The sequence below is a fragment of the Ambystoma mexicanum genome, chromosome 1p, assembly GCF_040938575.1.
Source record: "Ambystoma mexicanum isolate Mex_15411 chromosome 1p, UKY_AmexF1_1, whole genome shotgun sequence".
Lineage (NCBI taxonomy): Eukaryota > Metazoa > Chordata > Amphibia > Caudata > Ambystomatidae > Ambystoma > Ambystoma mexicanum.
Genome location: NC_090921.1, coordinates 1,459,770,522 through 1,459,796,254, shown reverse-complemented (window position 1 = coordinate 1,459,796,254; position 25,733 = coordinate 1,459,770,522). Strand labels below are relative to the sequence as shown.

Below are 25,733 nucleotides of genomic sequence, written 5' to 3'. Positions count from 1 at the left end.
GGATTATTTGCAAATAGGGATTTGCGGGCAGAATGGCGCACAAATCCTGTTTTTTTGGCGCAAATAATCCATGAATCAGGCCCTAAATTGGGTTTTTATATAGCTTTATGTGAGAGTCCAGCCGCTAAGCTCGGAAACGGATATTGAACCTACATCCTGCTCCATGTTGTCTTGCTACGAGACTGCGCGGTGCTATTATTGAGTTTACATGGACCTGTTTAGGGTAGATGGTTGAGAGTTGGATGTTAGCCACAGCTTTGTGTTTCTGAGTTGAAATAAGTGACAGGTCTAGAGCAAATGCTCCAGTTAACACCACACATCTGTGAATTATAGTGTAGTAGTTAACTGAGTGGCATAGAGAATAACCATGAATTGTGATATAATAATTCACTTGCATCATGACTTAAATCGCAATTAAGCACAGTTTGTGTTATCAGGCATATGATGAGGTGCGGCCTAGCGATCATGGCCGATCATGACACCGCCTATCACAGGCCTAAGAAGTACGGTGTAGCAGACCTGAACATGTACATGAAGCATCCCATTACGCTGGGATGTTGCCCAGGAAGCACGTCACAATCAGTGCAGAGGGAGCCATATCGGTTGTTATCAGGTCTGTCTGTGTAAGCAGGCCTTTCGGGTCCAAATTCCAGCTGGCGGAAATGCTGACAAGAACATTTACCTCCCTCTAGCAGGATAAAATAATCAGAATTAAATGGCGAGGGAAAAAGGAGATGACTGAGGGAGTACTGCCCAGTAAATTAAAAATAAATATTAACAGCAATGCTGACAGTGGCTTTTAATTGCCTGCAATATTGTATGTGTGATACTTTCACGTGTACCTGGGCGAGCGCGTGATTGTGAGGATCTGAGTGTGTGGGATAATTGTGTGTGAGTTGAGTTGTGTTGTATTGTCTATACATGTCTGTGTATGTCTTTGTTTTGTGTTGTGTTTCTCTTTTTCATATCTAGCAATATTGCATAGGGTTAGTTATAGTGGATGGTTCTATGATATATGACTTCACAGAGAAGAATGGAACTATTCTATGTCTTTTCTCCTCGGGAAAGAATCATCTGATTTGTCTAGATGTAACCCACTGACCGTATTTGATATTTGTGTTGTGTTCAATACTTTGAAATGACAAATAAAGAGTAAAAAAAAAAAAGAAGAAATGCCTGGGTAGACGATACTGTTGCCTACAAGAAGGTGACTATTGGGTGATTGCGTGTGATGCATATTGAGGCATAACATTGCAACCGCAGGTAGCCGAGCAGGATAAAAACACAGTTGGAATTGTTGCATGGCCTGTATTGTGTCGTGGAATATCATAATGTGGTGTGTCAAGGGCTTATGGTTGAGCTTGACACTGCCTATGGTGGGCGGAAGCACTGAACGAAGCAGACATGCTTTGGGGACTGGCTGCCTGCATTGCACTGCAGCAGAAACACATCTGAGTACAATAACCCGAGCACTACTTATCTGATCCACACACAACTATTTTTTGTCCTGTCCCTATGTCCCTGTCTATATAGAACACGCTCTGATGTCTGCGGGCTGCAGCGCTATACAAATAAATAAATATATAAATAAAATAAATAAAGCAACACAGCGGGTCCTGCCTCCCATGGAGGGGATGGGTGGTAACGATGTGAGAGGGTTTTCTCTTGAGCTAAGAACAAGTTGGGGGGCCTTTAACGGGGGAAATGTTGATTATTGGAATGGGGTTGCCAACTTCTCAAGTTTCTGCTCTTACCTGTATGACCATGTAGTAGATGATGAAGAGGAAATAAATCACTTCCGCGGCTACAACAAAGATGTGCAGTCCATCGGTGTAGGGGTACAGTCGGACGCTCTGCAGTTCCGAATGCGTGAAGAAGGCCCCTAAATTGGAAACATGCATTGGGGTTTTTAGATAAGAAATGGCAGTTTTATGCATTGTATTATAAAAGAGGGGGACCAGTTGTGAGTGCACCCACCCAGTTCATCCCCTGTGTCATACTTTTAGCGCTATTGTCCGATTTCCATTTGCAATCAGAATCCTAATTGTGCGCACTTATTTGGCATCTGTTTGGGCTTCTCAGCATACATAGAGCAAGGCTCGGACTGGCTTATAGGGCAACAGGGCAATACCCGAACCAAAAACACAAAATGCTAGTGCGGGCTAGTTTTTCCGGTCAAAGTGGGCCACTTTATTTTGCCAATGTTGGCTAGTTTGATCAGTTACTTCACTATACGGCTAGTAGTTTTGACCATTTTTGCTGAATAAATATTATTTAAATTGCACAATTTGCATTCGATTTTATCAACCCCTTCCCACCTCCCCCGCCCACCTCGGGTACCATTCAGTCTGTCACAAAAGGGCTGAATTGCCTTTTGCAACTGTGGGCCACGTTTCCATTGGGGCCCAAGACAATTGTTTGACCCAACCCGACCCTGCATAGAGCAAACAAATCCATCAAAGCCACTGCTCCTCCATACCTCATGCAAACTCAATCAATTCCATTCACCTGCCATGTTCATTTCCTTTGCTAGCTTGTCCTCACCTACTATTACTTTCCATCCCTACATGTTCCTGCATTCTGCAATCCACCAGCCCCTTTGGGGCATTATCCGAGTTCGGAGAGTTCCCTTCCACACTCTCGATCCGTGTACATTCCTGCATTCATTCAATCCAGGCTGGCTTAGAATTTACTGACCTTGACTCACGGCTCACATGAACTTTCGCTAGAGCAGGGGTCTACAATCTTTGGGGCTCCAAATTTTCTGCACTTCAACTCCCATTAGCCCACCATCAAAGGTGAGGGATCATCAGAGTCATAGACTGAACATCTGGAGAGCGCAAGTTGCAGATTCCTGCTCTACAAACTCCTCGGAGCCACCGAGTGCTTCTGAAAGCCGCCCCTTGACTCCAACAGCCCTACTAGATATGTGCATTGTCCCTCCCCAGTAACCACACTCCCACCAACCTGCGTTTCCATTCAGAGCACATGTGTCAGGTATGCCTTGGCCATCCTTTGACCTCCTCTCTATGCTACCTTTACTATTCTGTTCCGTATCTTTTCTCACATAATGGGGGTCATTACAAGGTTAGCGGTACGGGTTTAACGGGGCTGGTAGAGCTGCCGGCCCCGTTAAACCCCTACTGCCGCATTACGAGGTTTGCACGCGGGACCCAGTAAGGATGTCTGGTTTTACCAGGCGCCCTTAGCGGGTCCCGCGAGCAGACCAGGGTGCTAACAACGGGCCCATTATTAACGGGCCCGTTATTAACGGGCCCGTTGTTAGCACTCTCCCCATTCCCATTGAGCCCTATGGGGGCTCGAATGGGAATGGGGAGGTACCGGGTCCGGGTTCCTTAAATGAGGAATTACCGGGTCCTCCAAGGTTGGAATGGCCGGTAATTCCTCATTTAAGGAACCCGAACCCGGTACCCAGTAAGGGGGTAGCCATGCCGCTAATATCGGCATGGCTACCTCCAACCTTGTAATGACCCCCAATGTCTTTAAAGGTTTATTTAAGAATCAACATTAGTCTGGAATGCTCTTCCCTAACTTCTGCAGCTCGACAAATCTTTGCCACTGACAGACGCAACACACATAACCAAATTCTGACAAAAGAACTAAACCCCACCTTTCCTTCACACACCACAAAGCCCCTGTCACCAAAACATGCAATCTACAACTACACCTCCTACGCAAAATCAGACATATCCTTCCCGACGACTTCCGCACCGCAGTCCACACACTGGTTCTCACTAAGCTGGACTATAGCAATGCTCTCCTCACTGGACTTCCCAACAGCACTCTGGCCCTCTGCAAGCCATACAAAACACAGCAGTCAGACTCCTCCTCCATCTACCCAAACATTCACACATCACTCCTGCTCTTGTCCAGCTCCACTGGCTCCCCATGCCTCAGAGAGTTGTCTTTAAGGGGCACTGCATTGTATTCAAAGCCATCAACCTCAAAACTCCATCTTACCTTTGTGACAAACTCAAACTCACCACACACACAAACACTAGACAAGTCAGCCAACACCATCTACACCTTCCGCTCTGCAAACTCACTTTCACGCAAAAACAAGCATTTAACCCCTAGGGACTCGGAGCCTGGAACAACCCGCCTCTCCACATACGCACTGCACCCTCCATCATTGCTTTCAGAAAGAGCCTCAAAACATACCGTTTCCTCACGCATAACCCCTCACATCTATCCCCCCTGCTACCACTCATCTACCTTATCCTGAAAACATTGTGTACCTTTTTTTTCAACTACTACCTTTTCAAACTTTGAACCATGTAAGGTGCTCTGAGACCCTCTGGGTAGTGCCAGAGCTAACCAGAAATTGTAATAAAATAAAATGAATCGGTTGTGTATTGTTTCCGCTCTGATATATGGCACTCTGTTGAAACTTTGGTGTGTGGTTTGTGCTTTAGAAAAACCTTTAATAAAATAATAGACATTCATATTTTGGTCAAACATCGCTACTGACAACCAACCGTCTTGATTATTATTTATCACAGCCCTGAAAAGTGTTCTCTCACCCAGGGCATTTGTTTCAAATGCTAATCTGATGATGCAGAACAGGTTCACATTGGCATTGTAGACTGTGAACTCCACAAAGACAGCTCGGGTGTAGGTGTCCAACCAGACATTGCTATAAAGGTACTGGATGACTCTGAAAAACATAAACAGCAAAGGAATGGCAGACACCGCTATATAGCCACAGCAATTAAGAGACTTTGGGCCTGATTTACAAAAGTGTTTTACAACTGAACAATCCCATTGAAAAGCGATCTGTAAGTCATGCCCTATATACATTGCAGAGCTCTTTTGCTCACCAGGACACAGTGATTAACAACTATTTGGGAAGGAAAACCTGCAGCACTCCAGTTGCTTTGGACTACATTTCCCATCAACCCAGGCCAGTATAGTCAATGATGCGAGATCATGAGAGTCAAAAGTCAAAACATAAAGGAACGCAGCAGGTTGCCTACCCCAGACGAATAACCTGTAGCCAATTGCGCCCGCATCATGGTGACTTCATACCTTACTGGCAATGCCTCTGGCAATAGCTATTACTGTCATGTTATGCTGTCCAATGTTTATGCTGCACCTGACACCACCGTATCTGTCTTACAGTGCCTAGACTTGTCCTAATGTTAGTGTACTGTACCTCCGCAGAGTTGTTTGTGGCAAGACCTGGTCCTATGGATAACAAAGAGTAGGATTAGGGGAGGAGTTGGTGGGAGAAGGTAAGGTTGGGGATAGGAAAGGGGGAGTGGACAGTAAAACAACCAGATGTGAAGGGAACATGTAGATGGGAGGAGGGGGTGGGGTGTGGTTGTGATAGTAGGGATGCGTGTGTCGTAACTGAGGTTAGTTGCCAGTGTTCATGAGGAACCCTTACTACATTTAGTGTTTAGCTTATATTTTTATAAGAATCGAAGATTATAGCTAGTCTTTTTTAGTATTCAATAGTATTCATATTAAGCAGCATACTATATGAAGACTATTCAGCGTGCTGAATACTAGCCGATTACTAATAGAATACTAAACACATGCTTGTTTCTAGTCTTATAGTCTTCATTTAGTATTGAATACTACATTATCACTGTTGACCACTGCTGAGAAGACAAACAAAAGATGAACATAAGATCTTCCATTTGGCCGAAGGAAGTACTCAAAGGATGTCCAGCTTAGCTTCGAGCAGAGCTTTACCATCCCCAATAACACAGGAAAAGAAAGACCTTTCTTCGAAGCCCTATACAAAACACTACATCAGCGATCAAAGTGATTCTGCTGCTGCCTGCCACCCTGTGGGCGACTTTGCAACACTTGCGTTGTCACCAATCTGATTATTCATCTATTTAAAGGAAACATACCTTCTGCCTTGGCTAGTTTAATATCATGTGTTGTTTAGCAAAGGATAGGATACAGAGGCCCATCAACAGGTGAAAGATTAGGGAATGTCACTTCCTGAGATGTCATTGCGCAGCCAATGGCCATGGGATGTCGCTTTCGCTCACCCTGTCATTTTGGCGAAATGTTATTATACGCATAACCTTACTTTTAATTGATAAGCATTGTTGTCACATTGCCCATCATCAGACTACCATGCTTCAAATAGGCTGTGACCCGGGTCAATGGAATTAGAGCAACCGCCAACAGGAAATTGAGGGTAGCTCTGGGGAAATGCGTTTGTCTTGGAAGCAAGACAACAGCCAGCGTTACAGGTCACGTGCTTAGAGGAAGCACACTGTGAAAGCCCAATTTAGTTATTTATTTTTGAACAGATAAGCAGCGTGGAAGTCCCTACCTGGATGCATTCTTCGGATGGCTCCCTAAGTAGACCACGTATCCACCGCCTCGATACATGGCCAGCTTGCCCCAGACTGGATGGCTGCGGAGCTGGGACTGGCTCTGATAATTCCAGGCGGTATTGAGATCCGAGGAATTGGTGTCTGCCACGGTCAGGTTCCAGTGCTCGGCGTAGTCAGACGTGTCTTCAGCCGACAGGGAGTAGGAAGCATGGCACTCTGTCAGCAAACTTTTCATCTTGTTGGCTATTGGGCAGGTGTCTTTCCTCACCCGGACTTGACGGATTCGAGCAGTGCCAACGAGCTTTGAGTTGCCATCAGTAACAAACCCTATTATTTAAAAAGAGGAACACAGCTGTAAGGTCTGTCTGGCTTATTACATCTGGTTTTTCTTTCTACTTGTCTAAACGGGGTGGTTTCAATCAATCAGTCAGTTTAGTTCTGACAAAATCAGTAGGATATCCGCCATCACTGGAAATTGGATCCATATACATATAGAAAAAGAAAAGGACCCAATGACTTGGCACAGTGTTTATTTTAACTTAAAAGAAATATTAAGCAGAATTTCAAACACAAATCAAAAACAGGATTAAGGGCCCGATTCATATAACTTTGTGTCACATTGCACCAGTGCAAAAGTTGTGCAACGTCACTTTGCACTGCAAAAATACACTTTGCACTGCTTTGTGAATCAGGGTGTTTGTTAGCAGTGCTCCGCACTAAAAGCTCCTTGAATCGGGCCCTTAATATGAATAAACATTACTAAGAATAATATGAAAAATTCAGAGCCACATTAAAGGTACAGTAATGTAAGAAAATATGTCCTTTATAAAGTGCTTTAAAGTGCTACATAAGAAAACAAATTATTAAAGGTGAAACAATCAGCCAAAACATACAGTATGCTGACCTAATACCTTTTGCATGTAATCGCAACATAATTTGAATAAATATTTTTACAGATTGCAGATTCAATTTACTAGAAGAAGGGCTGAGCAGTCTTTAGTTAAGCTCTCCCCTAAACACTGCATTTTCAAGTCATGATGAATTCTTGCGCTGTGAGTTTTTATAAATTACTCTCCTTTGGCTAGGCCTAGGACCTAGGAGATGCTAAACAGGAGATGGTGTCGTGCATATACATACATATACGAGGATATAGCAATGCAATTACATTCCCTCTCTGAATGTCCCACCAATAATCAACATATGCTGGCAACTCCTCTCATATTCATAGTGGCTGGACGAATGTATTTAATGAATATATTTTGATTTAGTTTACATTTTTGTAATGACGATTTTGTACATTGATTGTTCTTGAGATTAAACTGTACTTTAGAGACAATGCTTACGTAAAGGAACATTCTTCATAGTGCACGCTGCATCTTTTAGAATACTTCAATGGTGATTGCATTAATTAAAGAATGTGAGGGTTCTAACTTCTTCTTTAAAAAATGATATGCAACCTTTTTGTAATAGATATGTACAGAGGCCTCCTCTCCTCTCTCACTCATTCCTGACTCTCTATCGGCGGTTGGGGGTTGGTGCGCCTCCAACGATCTCTGCCTTAATGCCAGTAAGACTGAGAACCTTCTCATTGGGACCCCTGCCCCTGCTTTCCCTCTCTCACTCTGGCTGCACTCCTAGGGCCCTCCTCCTACGCCTTCCTGTGAGGCAAAAAACCTTGGTGTCATCTTTGACTCCACTCTCTCTTTCTCTCCTCACATCTCGGACGTCGCCCACTAACAGCTGCACCTCCTCAAAGGGACTCTTCCCTTTCTCACTTTCCCCCAGAAGCTCACTGTCTCCAGAGCCCCGTTCCCTATAGGCTAGTCTACTGCAACAGCCTCTTTCTTAATTTGCCTTCCTCTACTCTCCGCCCTCTGCAACTAATTCAGGACAGGACTGCAAGACTCAGCCTTGGCTTCAAGCACAGGGACAGTATCTCTCTAGCCCTGAAATCTCTACACTGGCTCCCGGTGGCTGCAAGGATCAAGTTCAAGACTCTCTGCATTGTCCACAAGGCTTTCTGGGGTTGGGACCCGCACTACATCCAACGCTCTCTTCCAAAATACCTTCCTTCGCTCAGCTACCTCCAATTCTCCAAGGGTTAGATTCTTCTCGAGGCAGAGAGTGGGGGTAGATCCCTCCTCAGACGATGCCTCCCTTTGGAATGGCCTTCCTGCCCCTCTCCAAATTGAGCCAGACCACCTGAAGTTCCGGAAGCAGCTCAAAACATTTGTCTTCTCCTCTGATTTCTCTCTCTCCCTCCCCTGCTGACCTACCTGTCTGCTGGACCGACTGGTTGCTTGGCTACTCTCAGAATCTCACTGGGTACCAGGCTCTTTCTTTATCAGTCACCCTTGCACTGCCCCGGGGCCCACCACACACTTAGGAGCTGTAACTGTAACACTACAGTCCCTTGTTCTCCTTGCATTCCCAAGAGCCACACTACCCTGGCTGCACTTACTCAGAGCATGGCTGCCCTGTTTTTCCCTCCCCTCTCCCTTGCACAATCTGAATGAGACAAGGCCTAGTAAGATCGTTTGTCTTGTCCTCTCTGTCTTCCCTCACTTGCCTTGTCGTACCTAGAAACACTTGTGTACAGGCGTGTTATAACTGTTATGTTCTGTTATGTTATTTGGCATTAATATAGCGCTCTATATGTCATTGGTATGATCTCAAAGCGCTTGTAGGTTGAACGCCCTTGGGTACCCTAGGCCAGGTCAGTTGAGAGAGTAGGGTGTCGAAGGGTGCTTGGGTGCACCAGATAAGTGTGCAGCTGATGTAATTGCCTGATGGTAGCTGCATCCTATCATTAGGAGTGGTGGTATTGATATCGGTTCAATTTGTGCAGTCTGGCGGGTGTACACCAAGACTGGGTTCTGGCTGCGCTAGGCCTGTGAGACGCTTATGTGTGTAGCTAGGCCGGTTTGTCGTGGGATATAGCTGCTTTTTATTAGAATGTTGAGGTGTTTGTGGGATAGTGTTCGTATGTGAACAACTAGGCTGAATTGATCGAGGGGTATAGCTGAACTCTAATTGTGTGATGGTGTAGATTAGAGAGTAAGCATAGTGATATGATAGTTTATCTATACAGCACCCACACACAATGCGTTTCAATGTGACCCGCGACATGGGAGGGAACAAGGGAGACATAAAAACATGCCTACAGGCCATGTACAGCAATAATGCGAAGATTATCCATTGCACTCTGCCTAGTGACACCTCATACAGTGCAAGTGCCAAGACACAGACAGGAGGGAAATGGGAACAGACAGGCGATTACCGCACTAGGCTTGACAACATCTCTGGAGAATCACACAAGGTGAAGGAGAGCGGAGGAGAGAGGACCAAAACAAGCGACCATTGCACTAGCCACTACGACACCTCATGCAGTGCAGGGGAGGGAATAACAAGTAAGGGGGTCGAGGAGACAAACAATTAAGCCATCATACTAGGTCAAGGGACAATTCTGGAAGAGCAAGTGCAGAGAAAAGGTAAGGGGGGAGGAGAGAGAGAGAGCAGGGTGAGTGAGGGGAGAGGAGAACAGAGAATAAAACAGTGGAAAGAGCAGAGAAGCAGAGGGGAGAGTAAATACAGTTGTACAGGTCAGTAAAACACATAGGGCCTCATTCTGAGTATGGCGGTAAGGGATACCGGTCACCGTTAACGAGACCGGTGCCGGTAATCCCTTACCGCCACATTCTGAGTTCCCTTTGCGCCCTCGTCCTTAACGCCTGCTTTTAGCAGGCGTTAGGAACGAGGGCGCAAAGGGGCTTTTAAGCCAATAACGGTGACCGTAAAGTACGGTCACCGTTATTTGCAATTTCCCCATTCCCATTGAGCCCTATGGGGGCTCATTTGGGAATGGGGAAGAGCCCTGGGGAATGGGAAATTACCGCCCTGGTCAACTCGGAATAGGGCGGTAATTTCCCATTCCACCAGGGCGGTGCCGGTACGGGTCCGGCGCCGACCAAGGCGCTAATAGCGCCATTGGTTAGCGCCAGACTCGGAATGAGGCCCATAATGTTGTAAGGGAGCAGAGAATGTAGGCGAGGATTCACAGTGACGATGGGCACAGCATGATTCAGGGGTATCCCTACAGAATATCCCCACCAAAAATATTGCCATACATATGGCCGTTTGTCTCGCCATAGGAAATATTTTTGGGGAGGATATTTTGTGGGAGGGGGGTTGCCGGGGTGTCCCCTGCACATTTTAAAGTAATGTGGGGGCTGCGGGGGTGTCCCCCCGCAGGGTCCATGGGTCAATATTGCTGCGCAATATTTTTGCTGGGGTATTAAAACATGGAACCGATTCAAGGCCGACGTGAGTGCAGGACCCAAGAGAGGTCCAGCATGAGAGTAGAAGGTGTGAGGCACCACAAGTCCACGTGTACAGAGGTCAAATCCAAGCGTTGGCAAAAGGTTACTGATGGTGATCCCTTTGTGATTCAAGACAAATCCTGCAATGAATGGGACGGGGGAATGGAAGAAAGGGATAGGGGGATGAAGGAGAAGAGATCAGGGAAAGCAGGGGGGACATAAGGGGTCCAGAAGGGGGGGCACACAGCAACATCACGGGGAACCAGAGGGGGCTGGGGCACACATCGACATCATCAGGGACCAGGGGGTACACAGCGACATCATGGGGGGTAAGAGGGGTGGGGGCACATAGCAAGATCACGGGGAATCAGAGGGGGCTGAGGGCACACAGCGATATCACGGGCGACCAGAGGGGCGGGGGCACACACCAATGTCACAGGGGGCCAGAGGGGACACACAGCAACATCATGGGGGACCAGAGTGGCTTGGGGGGCACACAGCAACATTACAGGGGACCAGAGGGGCCTGGGGGCACACAGCACCTTCATGAGGGACCAGATGGTCTGGGGGCACACAGTGGCATTACAGGGACCAGTGGGTACTGGGGGCACACAGCAACAGCATGGTGACCAGAGGGCTGGGGTTTACACAGTAACATCAATGGGACCCAAGGAGCCGGTGGACACACCGCAATATCACGGGGGACCAGAGGGGGCTGGGGGCACACAGCGACAGCATGGGGACCAGACGGGGTTGGGGGTATACAGCGACATCACGGGGGGCCAGAGGGGCACACATCAACATCATGGGGACCAGACGGGGCTAGTGGCACACATAGACATTGTGGGGACCAGAGGGGGCTGGGCATACATTGATAACACAGAGCACCAGAGGGGCTGGGGGGCACATAGTGACATCATGGGGGATGAGAGGGGCTGGGGCAACAGCGACAACAAGTGGGAACCAGAGGGGCTGGGGGCACATAGGGACATCACGGGGGGACTGAAAGGGGGGTGAGGGCACACAGTGACAACAAGGGGACCGGAGGGGCAGGGGGTACACAGCGACATCACGGGGTGCCAGAGGGGCTGAGGCACACAGTGACAACACGGGCGATAAAATGGGTGGGAGGCTGGGGGCACATCTACACCAAGGGGGCCCGAGTGGCTTGGGGCACACAGCGACAACACAGGGAGACCTGAGGGGGCTGGGGGGAACACAGCAACATCATGGAGGGCTGGGGGCACATAGTGACATCATGGGGGATGAGAGGGGCTGGGGGCAACACCGACAACAAGGGGGAGCAGAGGGGCTGGGGGCACATAACACAATAACGGGGGGACCATAGGGGGTTGAGGGTGCACAGTGCCAACAAGGGGACCAGAGGGGCTGAGGGCACACAGCGACAACAAGGGGACCAGAGGGGCAGGGGGTACACAGCAACATCACAGGGGGCCAGAGGGTCTGAGGCACACAGCGACAACATAGGTGATAAGATGGGTGTGGGGCTGGGGGCACACAGCGACAACACAGGGGAACCTGAGGTGGCTGAGGGCACACAGTGACAGCACGGGTGCTCAAAGGGGCAGGACACACAGCAACATCACGGGGAACCAGAGTGGGAGGGGCACACAGCGACAACACAGGGAACAGAAGGGTATGATAATGACTTATCATATCATAGTATATTATATCCAAGTCTTATTCAAAACCAGAGATTCTCTTCGGGAGTGAATAGCTATTAAGGCTATTCGAGTGGGCCAGTTTAGCAAGAATTTGCCTTTCCCATCTTTTGTCACATGCAACTTTCAATTTCTCTTCAAATTTGGTATGGATTAATTCAGGCTTATGCCAGAAATGTTCCCACCCCATTATGGTTAATTCGTTCTTTATAGCCACAAACCAGGCAATGTTCAAGCCACCAGCCTGGGATAATAGGTCCCTAATTGCCTCTCTGAATTTACCAAGATTGGGGTTTGCCCACATACGAGCCCAGAGATGCACAAGGTTTCCACGACACATGTATCTATTACTTAGCATGTTGGTGTCCATGAATATTGGGATGTTAGGTGCATTCACTGGTAGCCCCATGGAAGATTTTAAACATGCAAATGTCTGTTCAAGAACCTGCAATTTACCAGTGTTCTCTTTCCCCAGAACTCAGCTCCATATAGTGCAGACTCCCTGGCTTGGCCCTTGCAAACTTTCATGGTGACACTCACCGGCCCCTCCCCATGTTCCTGAAGAAATCTGGAAATAGCGCCACCGTGTTTAGTTAGTTTGAGAGTGCACAGTCTGTTTGGTCATGCCAGGTGCTGTTGGCTTTCACCCGGACCCCTAGATAATCATACTAAGGGCCCTGGTCAATTGGTCCATCTTTCAGGTTGATTATAAGTCTGGGGATTTTCTTTGGTCTATGTCTACTAAAGACCATTGATTTCGTTTTTTGTGTGTTTATATCCAGACCATGCACCGCACATAATTCTTCAAATTAGTTTCACAGATTGTGGAGGCCCATGGAAATAATGAAAGCAAAACTGCATCATCTGCGAACAAGAGAATCTGAACTTTCTCATCCACCAGGGTTGGGGCATTTGCTGGCCCAGATAACAATTTGTCAGTTACACCATTTATAAATAAACAGAATAGACTAGGGGCCAAGACACAGCCCTAAACGTAAGTAGCAATTCACATATAGACGGCAAACATGTCCTGTACAGCCCAATTTCTACTTACATCCAGGACATACTTAGGTCACATAGGTTATATTAGAAAAGCCATTTAAAATAAAGTTTTTAACAAAATGAAACCAGAATGTGGAATCAAATCTGCTGCACACTTTTTATATGGAATGCTGGTAATAAGAACCACCGCTATCAGGTGAAAAAAATCATTATGGGCCTCATTACACGGACGGCGGTAAGGGTTTACCGGTATTTTACCGGTACTGGTAAAACCTTACCGCCTTACTACGAGGTCCCTTTGTGGGTTGGAGAATTTAACGCCTGCTTTTTGCAGGCATTAAAAACCAACCCGCAAAGGGACCAGGGAGCTAATTACGGCACCGCAATTTGCGATGCCGTGATTAGCACCTTCCCCATTCCCATTATGCCCTATGGGGCAAAAATGGGAATGGGGAAGGGCAATGGGGGAAGGGGGAATTACCGCCCCACCAACCTTGGAATAGGGCGGTAATTCCCCTTTCCACCAAGGCGGTGCCGGTATTTTACTGGCATGGACCAAGGCGCTGATAGCACCTTGGTCCACCGCCGTCCGTGTAATGAGGCTCTATCTCTGGCGAACAGTGCAGCACAAGAAAACATAGCCATCTACTTTTCGTATTGTATTGTATCTTTTGTATAGCGCCTTTCACCACCGGTATGGACCTAACATGCTGTAGGTTGAACGCCTTCGGGAGACTGAAGTCCCGGTATGGGAACATTCGAGAAGTTCTAATATGCGTGCGTGCACAATGGCCAGTACAAAGCTATGGAGGGGAGACCAAGTCCCTGCTAGCCACACATTTCGAGCCAGCATGTGGATGGGTGGTGAAAGGCTAGAGTGGGTATGCGGGAGCGGGATAATTATTATATGTGCAGCTATATATCGAATTTTTGTTGTGAATAACAGCTGCATTCTCAGGGTGTTGCACAAAGTCTTTTTGAGTTGTGTTTGATGGCAGATCATGCTGATATGTGGTCGTGTGTTCAGCTAAAGTTCCATAAACATGGGGTGCAACCAGTTTAAAAGCATTGGCAATAACTTAATGAGTTCCCCGGTGCTCTAGCTACATTCAGCATTCACCTAGAATGTTTGCACTAGCTACATTCTGCCCACATGGCTAGTCTTCAGTTCTTTCTAAATGTGACCCGCAGCTAATCTTCACAATTCTTTCTAGGGGTATTTAAGTTTTCTATGTGCAACGCATTACCCACCCTTAAAATCCAACTAGGTGCAACACATTTCCTACCCCCAATAATCCATCTCGGGATGACAGAATGTCCCACCATCAGGATCCAACTAGGTGCAACACATTTCCTACCTTGACTGACAGAATTGCCCAGCCTCAGAATCCATCTAGGTGCAACACATGTCCTACCCCCAATAATACATATATGTATAACACAATTGCCCACTCTCAAAATCCAACTAGGTGCAACACACCAGTAACTCCCAATACATCTATTGGACCATACAAAGGTACAGCAGGTAATCTACACATGCTAATAGGATGATGGCAATGAAGAGGACGTGTAATAGTAATGAAGAGTGGCAGGGTTTTCTTGAGCACAGTAATGGCTGAGTTCCCTGCCTGTACTACCATACTACCTTACTTGACTGTTGCTGTTGGGTCTATCCTTTGGCTTCCACCGGCTAACATGGCAAACAGAGATGGCAGGGATGGCAGGATGGCAGCTACCCAAAGAAGAATCCAAGCAAGAAGAACCATGCAGTGTGCAGCCAGTCAGTGCACACTTTGATCATCATCTGAACACGATTCATTTTCATCAACATAACATCACTTAATGTAGTGATTTCAATTGCGAGGAGAATATTTTGACAATCCACGAACGAGCTGTCATGCTGCATTCTTAGTAGAAACAATGCTTGATGATGTCCCTCCAACTCAGCACTTCAAGGCAGAGAACTGCACACCCTTGCTCCCAAGAGTTGCTGATTGATGATGCCCAGTACAAAATGACAGACAGTGACACAGTAAGAGATGGCTACACTGGCTACACCAAAATGCCATTCTAGTTACATAATAGCACTGATCATGCTTGCTTTATCATTGATGCCCAGAATATCATTTAATGTCACAGTAAGAATGAGCAGACTGGTTGCACCAACATTCCAGTATAGCCATGTAATAACAATGATAATGCTTGCTTTATAATCAATTAACATTTCTCGCACACACACACATAACCACCATTTATACCCACCCATTCGACCTTCTCTGACTCTCACAGCATGCCTAGAAGCCACAACTAAGATTCACACACTTCATTCTTCACGCACTGACTGAACACCCCGAACATATAAACAAACACAATGCATTCTAATTCATTCACAGACAGACCCGGCATCGGTAATCGTCCCGTTGATCGCCTGTCTTTCTTTTCTTACCTGCAAGCACCCCGCAAGTCCGTTCTCGCTTTCCACTGGGACTAGCTGTTTCTGGGGCTGATTTCCTTATCACTCAGAGCTCGCGAACAGCTTGATGACTTTGACAGTGCTCAGGATGCTTCTACCTCATGCACACTTGCTTTTTATTTCTGCCGGGGTTTACTTTACATTTCTACTTTGTTTTTATTGATTTCCTTTACAGGTTATTCGGTGCCTATACTTGTGTATGGGCATGTTATAAATGCCATATCATATCATATCATATAAATGTATAAATGGCATATCTTATCCTGAATGCACAGTACTGGGGCGCTACCTTTTCACTGTTATTTTTTTACATTCAGTTTATGCTCTGTTTGAGTTTAATTTTTACTCTTGTTCCATTCATATTTAATTTTATTTTTTGGCTTCCTTGTAACCGCTTTGCGGTCTGAGGCTGCCTGCACTCACATGCAGCATCATGGCTGGTGCCGTTGATAGCCTGTCTTTCTTTTCTTATCTGCAAGCACCCCACAAGTCTGTCTTCGCTTTCCACTGGGACTTGCTGCTGATTGGCTGTTTCTGGGGCTGATTTCCTTATCCTTCGGAGCTACTGAACTGCTCGCTGGCTTTGACAGTGCCCTGGTTGCTTCTACCTCATGCACACTTGCTTTTTATTTCTGATGAGTTTTACTTTTAATTGCTACTTCGTTTTTATTGATTTCATTTTACAGGTTCTTCCTGAATGCACAGTACTGGGGCACTACCTTTTCACTGTTATTTTTATTTTTTTATGCATTCATTTTACGCTCTGTTCGATTTTAATTTTCACTCTTGTTCCATTAACATTTCATTTTATTTTTTGGTTTCCTTGTAACCGCTTTGCAGTCTGAGGCTGCCTGGACTCACAAGCGTCATCGGGGCTCGTCCTGTTGACCGCCTGTCTTTCTTTTCTTACCTGCCAGCACCCCTCAAGTCTGTCCTCGCTAACCACTGGGACTTGCTGCTGATTGACTCCTGCCAAAACATTAATATTTTTACTGCATCGATTTCGCAAAGCGTGCAGTGGTTGCATGCAGGGTGAGCATCTCACTTCTGCCGAAGTCCTGCATAAATCCTGCCCATTTGCGCCCATCCGTGCCTCCGCCGGGTACTCCCGTGCTGAGTTAGTGCACCTCTCTCCTGGTGATATAATTTTCCCTGCCAATTGGCGTTTTTGCCCCTTTCCTAAATCTTCTCGTCCTACCATCCCGACAGGGCTTCGTGCTTTTCTTTTAAATGCACGTTCTCTTGTAGTGCATGCCTCCAACTGTCTTGACCTGCTTCAAGACACGTTGCCTAATTTTGCATTGTTTATGGAAACCTGGTTCAAAGATTTCTCTGACCCGGTTATCAGCCAGGCACTACCTTCTAATTACGCTGTTCTTAGACTTGATCGCCCCTCCGGCCGTCATGGCGGTGGGATTGCAATCTTCCTTTAAGCTGTTTTTAAGTGTTCTAATGTACCACTTTCCCATGGGATGCGTATGGAAGCATGTCTCTTCCGCAAGGTTAGCTCCACCTCCTGCACTCTCCACTTTTTGTTGGTCTATCGCCCCCCCCGCCCCCGCCATGATGCTGCTTTTGTTCCGGGTTTTCTTGAAAGTGTATCTGATTTAAGGCTTTGTTATGATTCTCTCGTTATTCTTGCCGATTTTAATTTCCATTCTAATGACCCCTCTGCTCTTCTAAACTTGGGTTTTGTGTCTGCGCTTGCTGACTTTGATTTAGGACAGCGCGTTGTGGGCCCTACTCACTGTTCTGGGAATACGCTTGATTTGATTTTCGCTCCACCTGACCTGGCGACCAACATTCAGGCTTTCCGGTCACCTGGTCTGATCATCTTGTTATTCAAGGCTCTCTCGGCACCCCCTTTGTCCCCCTTGCCTCGCCCCCTGCTCGTCGCTGGAACAGTGTTTGCCAGCCTGCTAAGATTCAAAATCTCAATGATCTTTAGCCCATATCCGCTCCTTTGGATTTCGCTTCTCTGTCCTCTGCATTTACTGCTGCTGCTGACCTTTTTTTCTTAAATAAAACATTTTATTGGTTTTGTAACAATAATAATAAAACATACACATCCACCATAACACAGTCTCCAAAATAGCATGAGAGTGTAACAGCCATATCATATTTAGCACAGTGCATCACCCACTTGACCCACTCCCATATAATAGTGCAATGTTTTAGGTATGTCTCAGTTTGGATTTTCCCATTTCTGCCAGATCATTTTCGCTTTCTCAGGGGACCGTCTGGCCATATATATGTGGTACTCCATTGACATGCATATTTTTACATCTGCTACCCATTGTGCGAAGTGCAGCGTGACACCGGATCCCCACAACTTCGCTATGTTTCGTTTGATTAATCCTGTGGCTGTGGATAGGAATAGTTTCTCACAGCGTGTCACCTCTCCCTCCTCCACAATACCCAACAGCATCAATTTTGGATCTCTAGCAACGGTATGCCCCAGAATGTCAGTGAGCCGATTACAGCATTCCTGGCAGTATTTCTGAATCTGGGGGCATTCCCACAAGACATGAAAGAACGTGCCTTCTTCCTGCCGACATCGTAAACAATTGGGGTTGGTGGCACGATTCCATTGATACAGTGCGACTTGTGGGTAGTATACTCTATGTAAAAAGGTTAGCTGTATCAGTCGAATTCTGGCAGAGATCGCGGTCTGCCGCGGGTACATCAGAGCCAGCAGCCAGTCTTACGATTGTATCGGTCCAACATCCCTTTCCCATTTGAGCTTTAGCTTACATAATTCAGGTGTGGCAAAGGAGGATATGACATTGTACATGATGGAGGTGATCCTGCTGGGTATGCACTCCATCGCTATATTCCTCTCCAGTGGTGTACACTCTGGCATATCCGATAATGTAGGGAGATGTGTGTGCAGTGCATGTGCTAGTTGGGGGTATCGGTAGTGTTCTGTAGCGGGAGGGCCAAAACGTACAGACAGATCATCAAAGGAGGTCAGTTTGCCCTCCATTACACCAACTCCTATTTTCCTTATCCCCACAGCTACCCAGCTCGGCCATTGTGGTAGTTTGCCCAGTTCAGGCAGGTTACTGTTTTTCCATAGTGTCTGCACCACCGTAATCTTTTTATCCCAGTCAATATGCTTGTGAGTGTCTTTCCATATCAGAGTGATGTGGGCTGTCATTGGTAGGGGCGAGGTTTTGGTAGAGTCTGGTGAAGGCACATGAGCGGGAACATGCCCCGCATCGTGGGGATCTCCGCTCGAATGTGAGGTCGTTTTTTGTTTCCATGTAGGAGGTCATTGACCACCACCATTTGGCTAGCCAAGAAGTAGGATTGCAGGTAGGGCAGCCCAATTCCACCCTACCAAATGGATCTTTGCAACATTCATAATGTAATACGCTGGTGTCCTCCACTCCACAGCAGTTGTCTGAGACTACTATCAATCTTATGGAATTCTAGGTCCACTATCTGGAGTGGGGCATTTTGGAGGATGCATAGAAAGGGTTTTTGCATCTGTTCGCCCTCTCGTGTTCGCCCCTTCTCAACATTGGTTGTCAGTCTCTCTTGCTGATTTACACTCTCTTAAACGCCAGGCCGAACACAGATGGAGAACTGACTACTCTTCTCCTGCTCTATCTGCTTTCCATAGTGCTACGGCTTGCTACCAGAGTGCACTCTTTGAGGCTAAGCGTGCTTAACTGACCTCTTCTATCGAGGCGGCTGAAAATGCCCCGAAAATTCTGTTCAAAACAGTGCAGGTCTTCTCCACTCTTCCTTCTGACAATTCTATTCAGCCTTATTCGGCTCTGTGCTGCTTCCTTTCTGCCTTTTTTTCAGGACAAAATCTCTCTCATTCGTCAGAAGATCGGTGCTGCTCAGTGTTCAGCTCCTCGGTGCTGCTCTACTTGTATTGTTCAGGCTACTCCCTCTCCTACTCTCTGGTCGCAGTTCCCTGTGTTCTCAGAGGCTGATGTTATTTCAGCTACACACTGCCTTAAATCAGTGTCTCTGGCTGACCCAATTCCTCTCAGGGTCAATAAGGAAATTATTCCTTAGATTGCCAGTCTAGTATCTGCCTCGGTTAATCTTTCTCTATCCTCTGGTGTTGTTCCTGTCTTTCTCAAACATGTGCTGGTCATTCCTCTTCTTAAAATGTCCAGCCTGGATCCAGCTCTGCCTGCTAATTTCTGGCCTAGCTCACTTCTATCCTATCCTATGAAATTGCTTAAATCTCTCATTATGCCTCTTCTCTCCTCTTTCTTGTAAAACTCGGGTTCCCTTGACCCTTTTCAATCTGGTTTTCGGCTAGGCCAGGGTATTGTATCTGTTCTAGTGTTGGTGGTGGATGATCTCACAGAGATTGCTGACCGCGGGGCGGGAGGGTGGGTGCCTCTTCCTACTGGACCTCTCAGCGGCGTTCAACACCATCGACCATGCCATCCTCATTCAGACGCTTTCCCTACTTGGAATCTCTGATTCTGCTCACCAGTGGTTCGTCTATTTTCTCACTGACTGCTCTCAGTCTCTGTTTCGTCTGCTTTCACGTCTTCTGCGCTTGCTCTTTGCAGAGTTCCTCAAGGCTCTGAACTTTCTCCTCTTCTCTTTAACGTCTATATTCGTCCACTTATTTTGCTTATCCAGTCTTTTGGCTTCCGCTCTTATTCCTACACGAATGAAACCCAGATCTTGCTGCGACTGATACTGCTTCCTGCTGCCGGTCTTTCTTGTCTGCAATCCATTCCTGGATAGTCTGTAACTGGCTCTGTCTCAATGGGGACAAATCTGAGCTGCTTCTGGTTGGTCAACACCCAGATGCCTCCCTGTGGTCCTCAGCCTTCTGGCCCCCGGAGCTGGGTCCTCTACCTACCCCCACCAGTATCGTTAAAAACATGGGGGTTAACCTTTCCTCCTCCCTTTCTCTCCTTCCCCAGGTGAGAGCGGTATGCCAGGCTGTTCATTTTAAACTCGGTGTCCTTCGCAAAGTTCTACCTTTTCTCCCGGTCTCTCTCCATTCTATGTTTGTTTCCTCTCTCATTTCTGGTTCCTGCATTATTGTAATTCCCTGGATTTGGCTCATCCCAAATATCTGCTCCACCGTCTCTAGGTTCTACTGAATTCCACGGCTTGTTTGGCTCTGGGAGCCCCTCAGCTCTCCTCAGCATCTGCTGCCTTGAATACATTGCACTGGTTACCCATTGCTTCCAGGGTGGATTTTAAGTCTTTGTGTATTGTCTACCGTGCTTACTATAAGAAGAAACATCTTTATCTTCAAGCTACATTTCCACATTACACCCCCTCTCGTTCTCTTAATTCCTCCTCTTCCTGCTGCATCTCTGTCCCCTGTATTCGATGCGCTTGTTTCGGTGGTCGCTCGTTTTCAGTCTGTGCTGCTAAGCTGTGGAATCTTCTTCCCCTTTCTTTGCCTCAGGTTTCGGACCACCTTGCCTTTTGTCGCCAGCTGAAAACTCTACTCTTTCCGTTGTGCTAATTCATCTGTGTTTCTTTTTCTGCTTCTTGCATTCTGAGGACTCCACTGTTGCCTAGCGCCTTTATGCCCTAGTTGGTGATTGCCTGCGCTTTACAAATGCTTTAACATAACATAACACATAACCCAACACACATATGCAGTGCACACTCATTGACACTCAGGCACACCATTCACAGTCACTGTGCATACAACACATGTATATTTATAAACATACACATAAACCTATTACAAACACATATATGTTCACAAATTTTAAAACAAAAAAACATACTTTACTCTGTTTCTTTTGACGGCGCCACAGAATTGATGCTGCGTCTTGGCCTGCTCTCCCAAAACCCACTGCACGCGCTCCATGCAGACAGAACCAGGAAGCAGGAGTGTTTTCTTGTTCCTGCCCACATGTGTTTGTGCAGCCAGAAAGCAACACACTCTGCAACCGCCAGGAATGCGCCAGCCCAGCTGCAGTAGTGAGCTGCAGTGGGCCCCACCACCTATTCCAGCACCCTGGCTTTAGATTTTAGTCCGGCCAGCCAGGATGAGGGCTGGGCTGCTGGTCCTGAACATGCCGGTGTCACATTGTGGCACTGTGCAAGCCTGGACACTGTAGAACTAGGGGGGATAAATTGGTGTGTCACCAAAATTACACCCATGCCTTTTCCACACCACTACACGCTCCCTCTCCTCACTACTACTACTCACCACCTCCCCACCCACCTTCTCCCACAGTCGCCCTCCTTTTACTTCTCCAGTCACATTCTCAGTCACTCCCTACTCTTTCTCTATTAATCTAACTCACTCCCTTTGCACACACACTTAATCCCAAGAACCACCTTCTCCCAACAAGCAATACTTCACCTTTCACACTCCTTCAGCAGCAATTCTCCAACAATGCCCCACAGTGCCGTTGTTCCTCCACCTGGCCTCTTGATCCTTCTTCTGCTTTCTTGACTTCACTCTAATAACTCGCACCTTCCTGTTTCCTGTTGCCTCTTTTATTCTCCCCTTGCCCCTCCTTGGCTCTCTCCCTCATCTCGTTCCTGGGGAAAACCACTGACTGTCCTTTTCCCCAGAGAGGTGTTACTGGCAGCAAGACCAACCCCTTGCTCATACACAGGTCCCCCTAGTTGAGGTAACGTGTGCCTGTGGCATTCAATGTCTCAATTTGTATGAGGGATTTCCAGATTGTTGGAGATGCCAGCTTGAGGAGGGAAACGCCCGCTCACAGGTGAATTTAAAGGGTCTAATTAGGAGTTTGGTTGTGTGGTAAAAAGTGGCATTCATTCCGTTACAACTTTTTTTTGACAGTAACGGAATGAATGCTGCCTTTACCGCAGCACTCAATTTCGAGTTTGGAGGAAAGGTGGAGGATTCCCCTCCAGCAAAAAGCTAGATGTACATTCTCCACTTTTCCAACAAAAATTGCCAGTTTTAGCGTTTCTCGATAAATTTGCCAAAATCCCCATGGAGTCCTATGGACTCCAAAAATGGGGAATTACACTACCCTACCAGCGCTTGCTGTCCTGAGGTAAACCCAGGGGACCAAGTGGGGGTAATGGTAAATGATTTTGGCAGTTATTCAGGAGATTTACTGCTGAATTGCCGCCAAACTTGTAATGAGCCCAATGTCTCTTAGTGTGTGAATATTGCTTGAGCGCACTGTGCAACTACTAGTCCCAGAGTTCTGCTGGCGTGGATCACGTAGCAATCGGATAAAGTGAGTTTATTAAATAAAACATCCACACATGCGAGGTACACCACGAGGGCAGTAGCAGGTCAGAGGAGGGGTTCTCCTCCTCTTCCAGGTGCACAAAGTCAGAAAAACAGCTCCCTGTTAAGTATAGGAGAACAGCAAATGGCAGGAAGGATGGTTTGAAACATGAGGGTTCCTTAGGAGCTGACAAACAAGCCAACACATAGGGGGCAGAGGTGTCTTGGTGTCTCGAGGGGTTTCAGCGTTCTGAGGTGAGGAAAGTTCCAGCTCTCCTGAGTCAGTGGGCCTCATTACGAGGTAGGAGGTGAGGGATTACCGGCACCGGTAAGGGTGCCGGTAATCCCTTACCTCCATATTCCGAGGTCCTTTAGCGGGTCCCTTCCTTAACGCCTAGTCTGACCAGGTGTTAAGGTCGGGACCTGCTAAGGGACTTCAGAGCTAATAACGGTAGCGCAAATTGCGGTCCCGTTATTAGCTACTTCCCTATTCACATTGAGCCCTATGGGGGCTCAAATGGGAATGGGGAATGGTTCTCAGAATGGGGACTTACCGGGTCCTCCAAGGTTGGAATGACCCATGTCAGTACCCATTCCGAGAACCCGGACCCGGTATGTGGTAAGGGGGTAGCCATGGTGCTAATAGCACCATGGCTACCTCCTACCTCGTAATGAGGCCCAGTGTCTTTTGACACACAATGATGTCCATTCAGATACATGGCTTCCCCAGTAGTTATATCAACATTTAAAACACACTATTTCTCGTCATTCTTCTGTTGCGAAAATACAGTTATTAGGGCCCACACAAATGGTTCGCTTGTCACCTGCTTTTAGGTCAGGCCTTGCCTAACAGCAGTTTCAGGCTGTCTGTACTGGCCCTGTGTGGTTTGACCAGTCTGCCTGTGTCTGGACGCCCACAGGCCACTGACACTGTGTTGCAGACACACTGGTTATACCACCTGTATTTCAGAGGGTGCTACAAAAGCACAGCAGCCGTTGAGGTGAAGAAAGAGGATGAGTTGGAAATAAACTTTCTTTCTGCCATACGCCCTTATACTCTCTGACAGGGAGGAAGTGGAAAGCAGCAGAGTCACAGCAGACATGCTAAAAAACAAACCTACAATGTCGGCATTGGGATCCTTAGGAGGTCCAGGCGACATGTCAGATACCTAGAAGAACAGTTGCCATCAGAAGGCGAGGTCAGCTCCTCAGAAAGGAACCACAGGCGGAAAGGATACCACTATGCAATAGGAAACATAAAGGCCACAGAAGATAGTCCTATACTACTTATGCACATAAATGAACTACAGACAGAGTTTTCTTGTGGATACAGGGGCCACCGTAATGTTACAAGCTAGCAGGTATACAAGACCATACCACAAGCATCCAAGCTTTGCCCATCAGAAGTTGACAATTTCCTACATGGGTCAAAGACCCCACAACCCTGTAAAGGCTATTTTGAGGCTACCTGCATATATAAAACACAAGAAAAGAGAATCCCAGATTACGTGCTAATGACAGAAACTGAAAGTGGATGCATCATAAGTTTTAAGGCCGCCATGGACATGGGGTTGATACACATACTGTATAGACTGATGGTCAAAAAGTAGATAGACACGGTGGACAAGATGGATCAATTGTTCCCAACCCTCTTCAAAGGCATAGGGAAGTTAGAAAACAGACAAATCCCACTCTACATTGATGAAACCATTCCACCTGTGGCCTAACACTGCAGAGGAATTCCCATAAACATCCGGAGACGTAGAGGTGGAACAACACAAATTATTAGAGCAGGATATAATTAAACCAGCATCAGGACCCACACTGCATTGTCAGGAAAACTTCTAATCGCCCCTCCAGGACTACCTATGCCTTCTGCCTAGATGTACCTCACTTTAACCTAACCAAATCTGGTGGTAGAAGCTTCCCAGTTTTGGCAGCTCAAACATGGAGCTCACTCCCTCTTAAACTCTGTATCAATCAAACTTACCCTAGTTTCAGATGCAACGTACAGAAATGGTTGAGAACTAACGATAATCACCCTGGGACCGAATCCCAAGAATATCACACAACCTAATTCTTGCTTCAACAAAAAGGTGCGAATAACAATGCCCAGTTGATTCATATTTTTGTACATAGCACATAGCGTGCTCCCATTTACTGACCAATTGTAATTGATACACTTTGTAATTATTGTACATTTCTGATCGCTATGTAAATATACTTGTTACTTTACCTGCACCATGTACATTTTTGTATATCATAATGCGAATCCTTGTTAATGTCATATACTGTATCCTAAACTTAACGTTGCGCCCACTTACCCACGGGTTTGGTGCGCCATACAAATAAATAAACAAACAAACAAACAAACAAACAAACAAACAAACAAACAAACAAACACTGTGGGTTTCTCCCATCATGACAGTACTAAAGAATGAGCTGGAGGCCATAGGACTCTGGGCCTCATCACGAGTTGGGCAGTATCCCGGCTGTAATACCGCCTGACTGTAATAGCCTTAGCATCGACCGGTCCGGCGGTATTACCGCTGGATCACGGGTTGGGTGTTAACGGTAAATTCCCATTCCACATTGGGTCCTTTGGATTCAATGGGGCATTTTCAGCGCTAATTATGCGGGCTAACACAGCCGGCAGTAATACAGCTGAAAACAGGGGATTTTACCTCCAGAGAAAGACTGGAGGTAAAACAGCCCATTTAGCGCCCAACTCGTGATAGGGCCAGCCCTTAAATGCGGCGG

At 46.8% G+C, this 25,733-nt stretch overlaps 1 protein-coding gene across 3 annotated transcripts in view; it reads right to left on the bottom strand.

Moving 5' to 3' along the window:
• The window catches only part of LOC138455382 (polycystin-1-like protein 2), a 900,768-nt gene that overhangs the window by 115,771 nt on the left and 759,264 nt on the right, over positions 1–25,733 (bottom strand). For all 3 annotated transcript variants that reach the window (XM_069607102.1, XM_069607103.1, XM_069607104.1), the window contains 3 exons: positions 6,320–6,650; positions 4,545–4,678; positions 1,755–1,882 (listed from right to left, as the gene is read on the bottom strand). In XM_069607102.1, the coding sequence (XP_069463203.1) occupies positions 1,755–1,882; positions 4,545–4,678; positions 6,320–6,650 (593 nt within the window). The remainder of the gene's footprint in view (positions 1–1,754; positions 1,883–4,544; positions 4,679–6,319; positions 6,651–25,733) is intronic.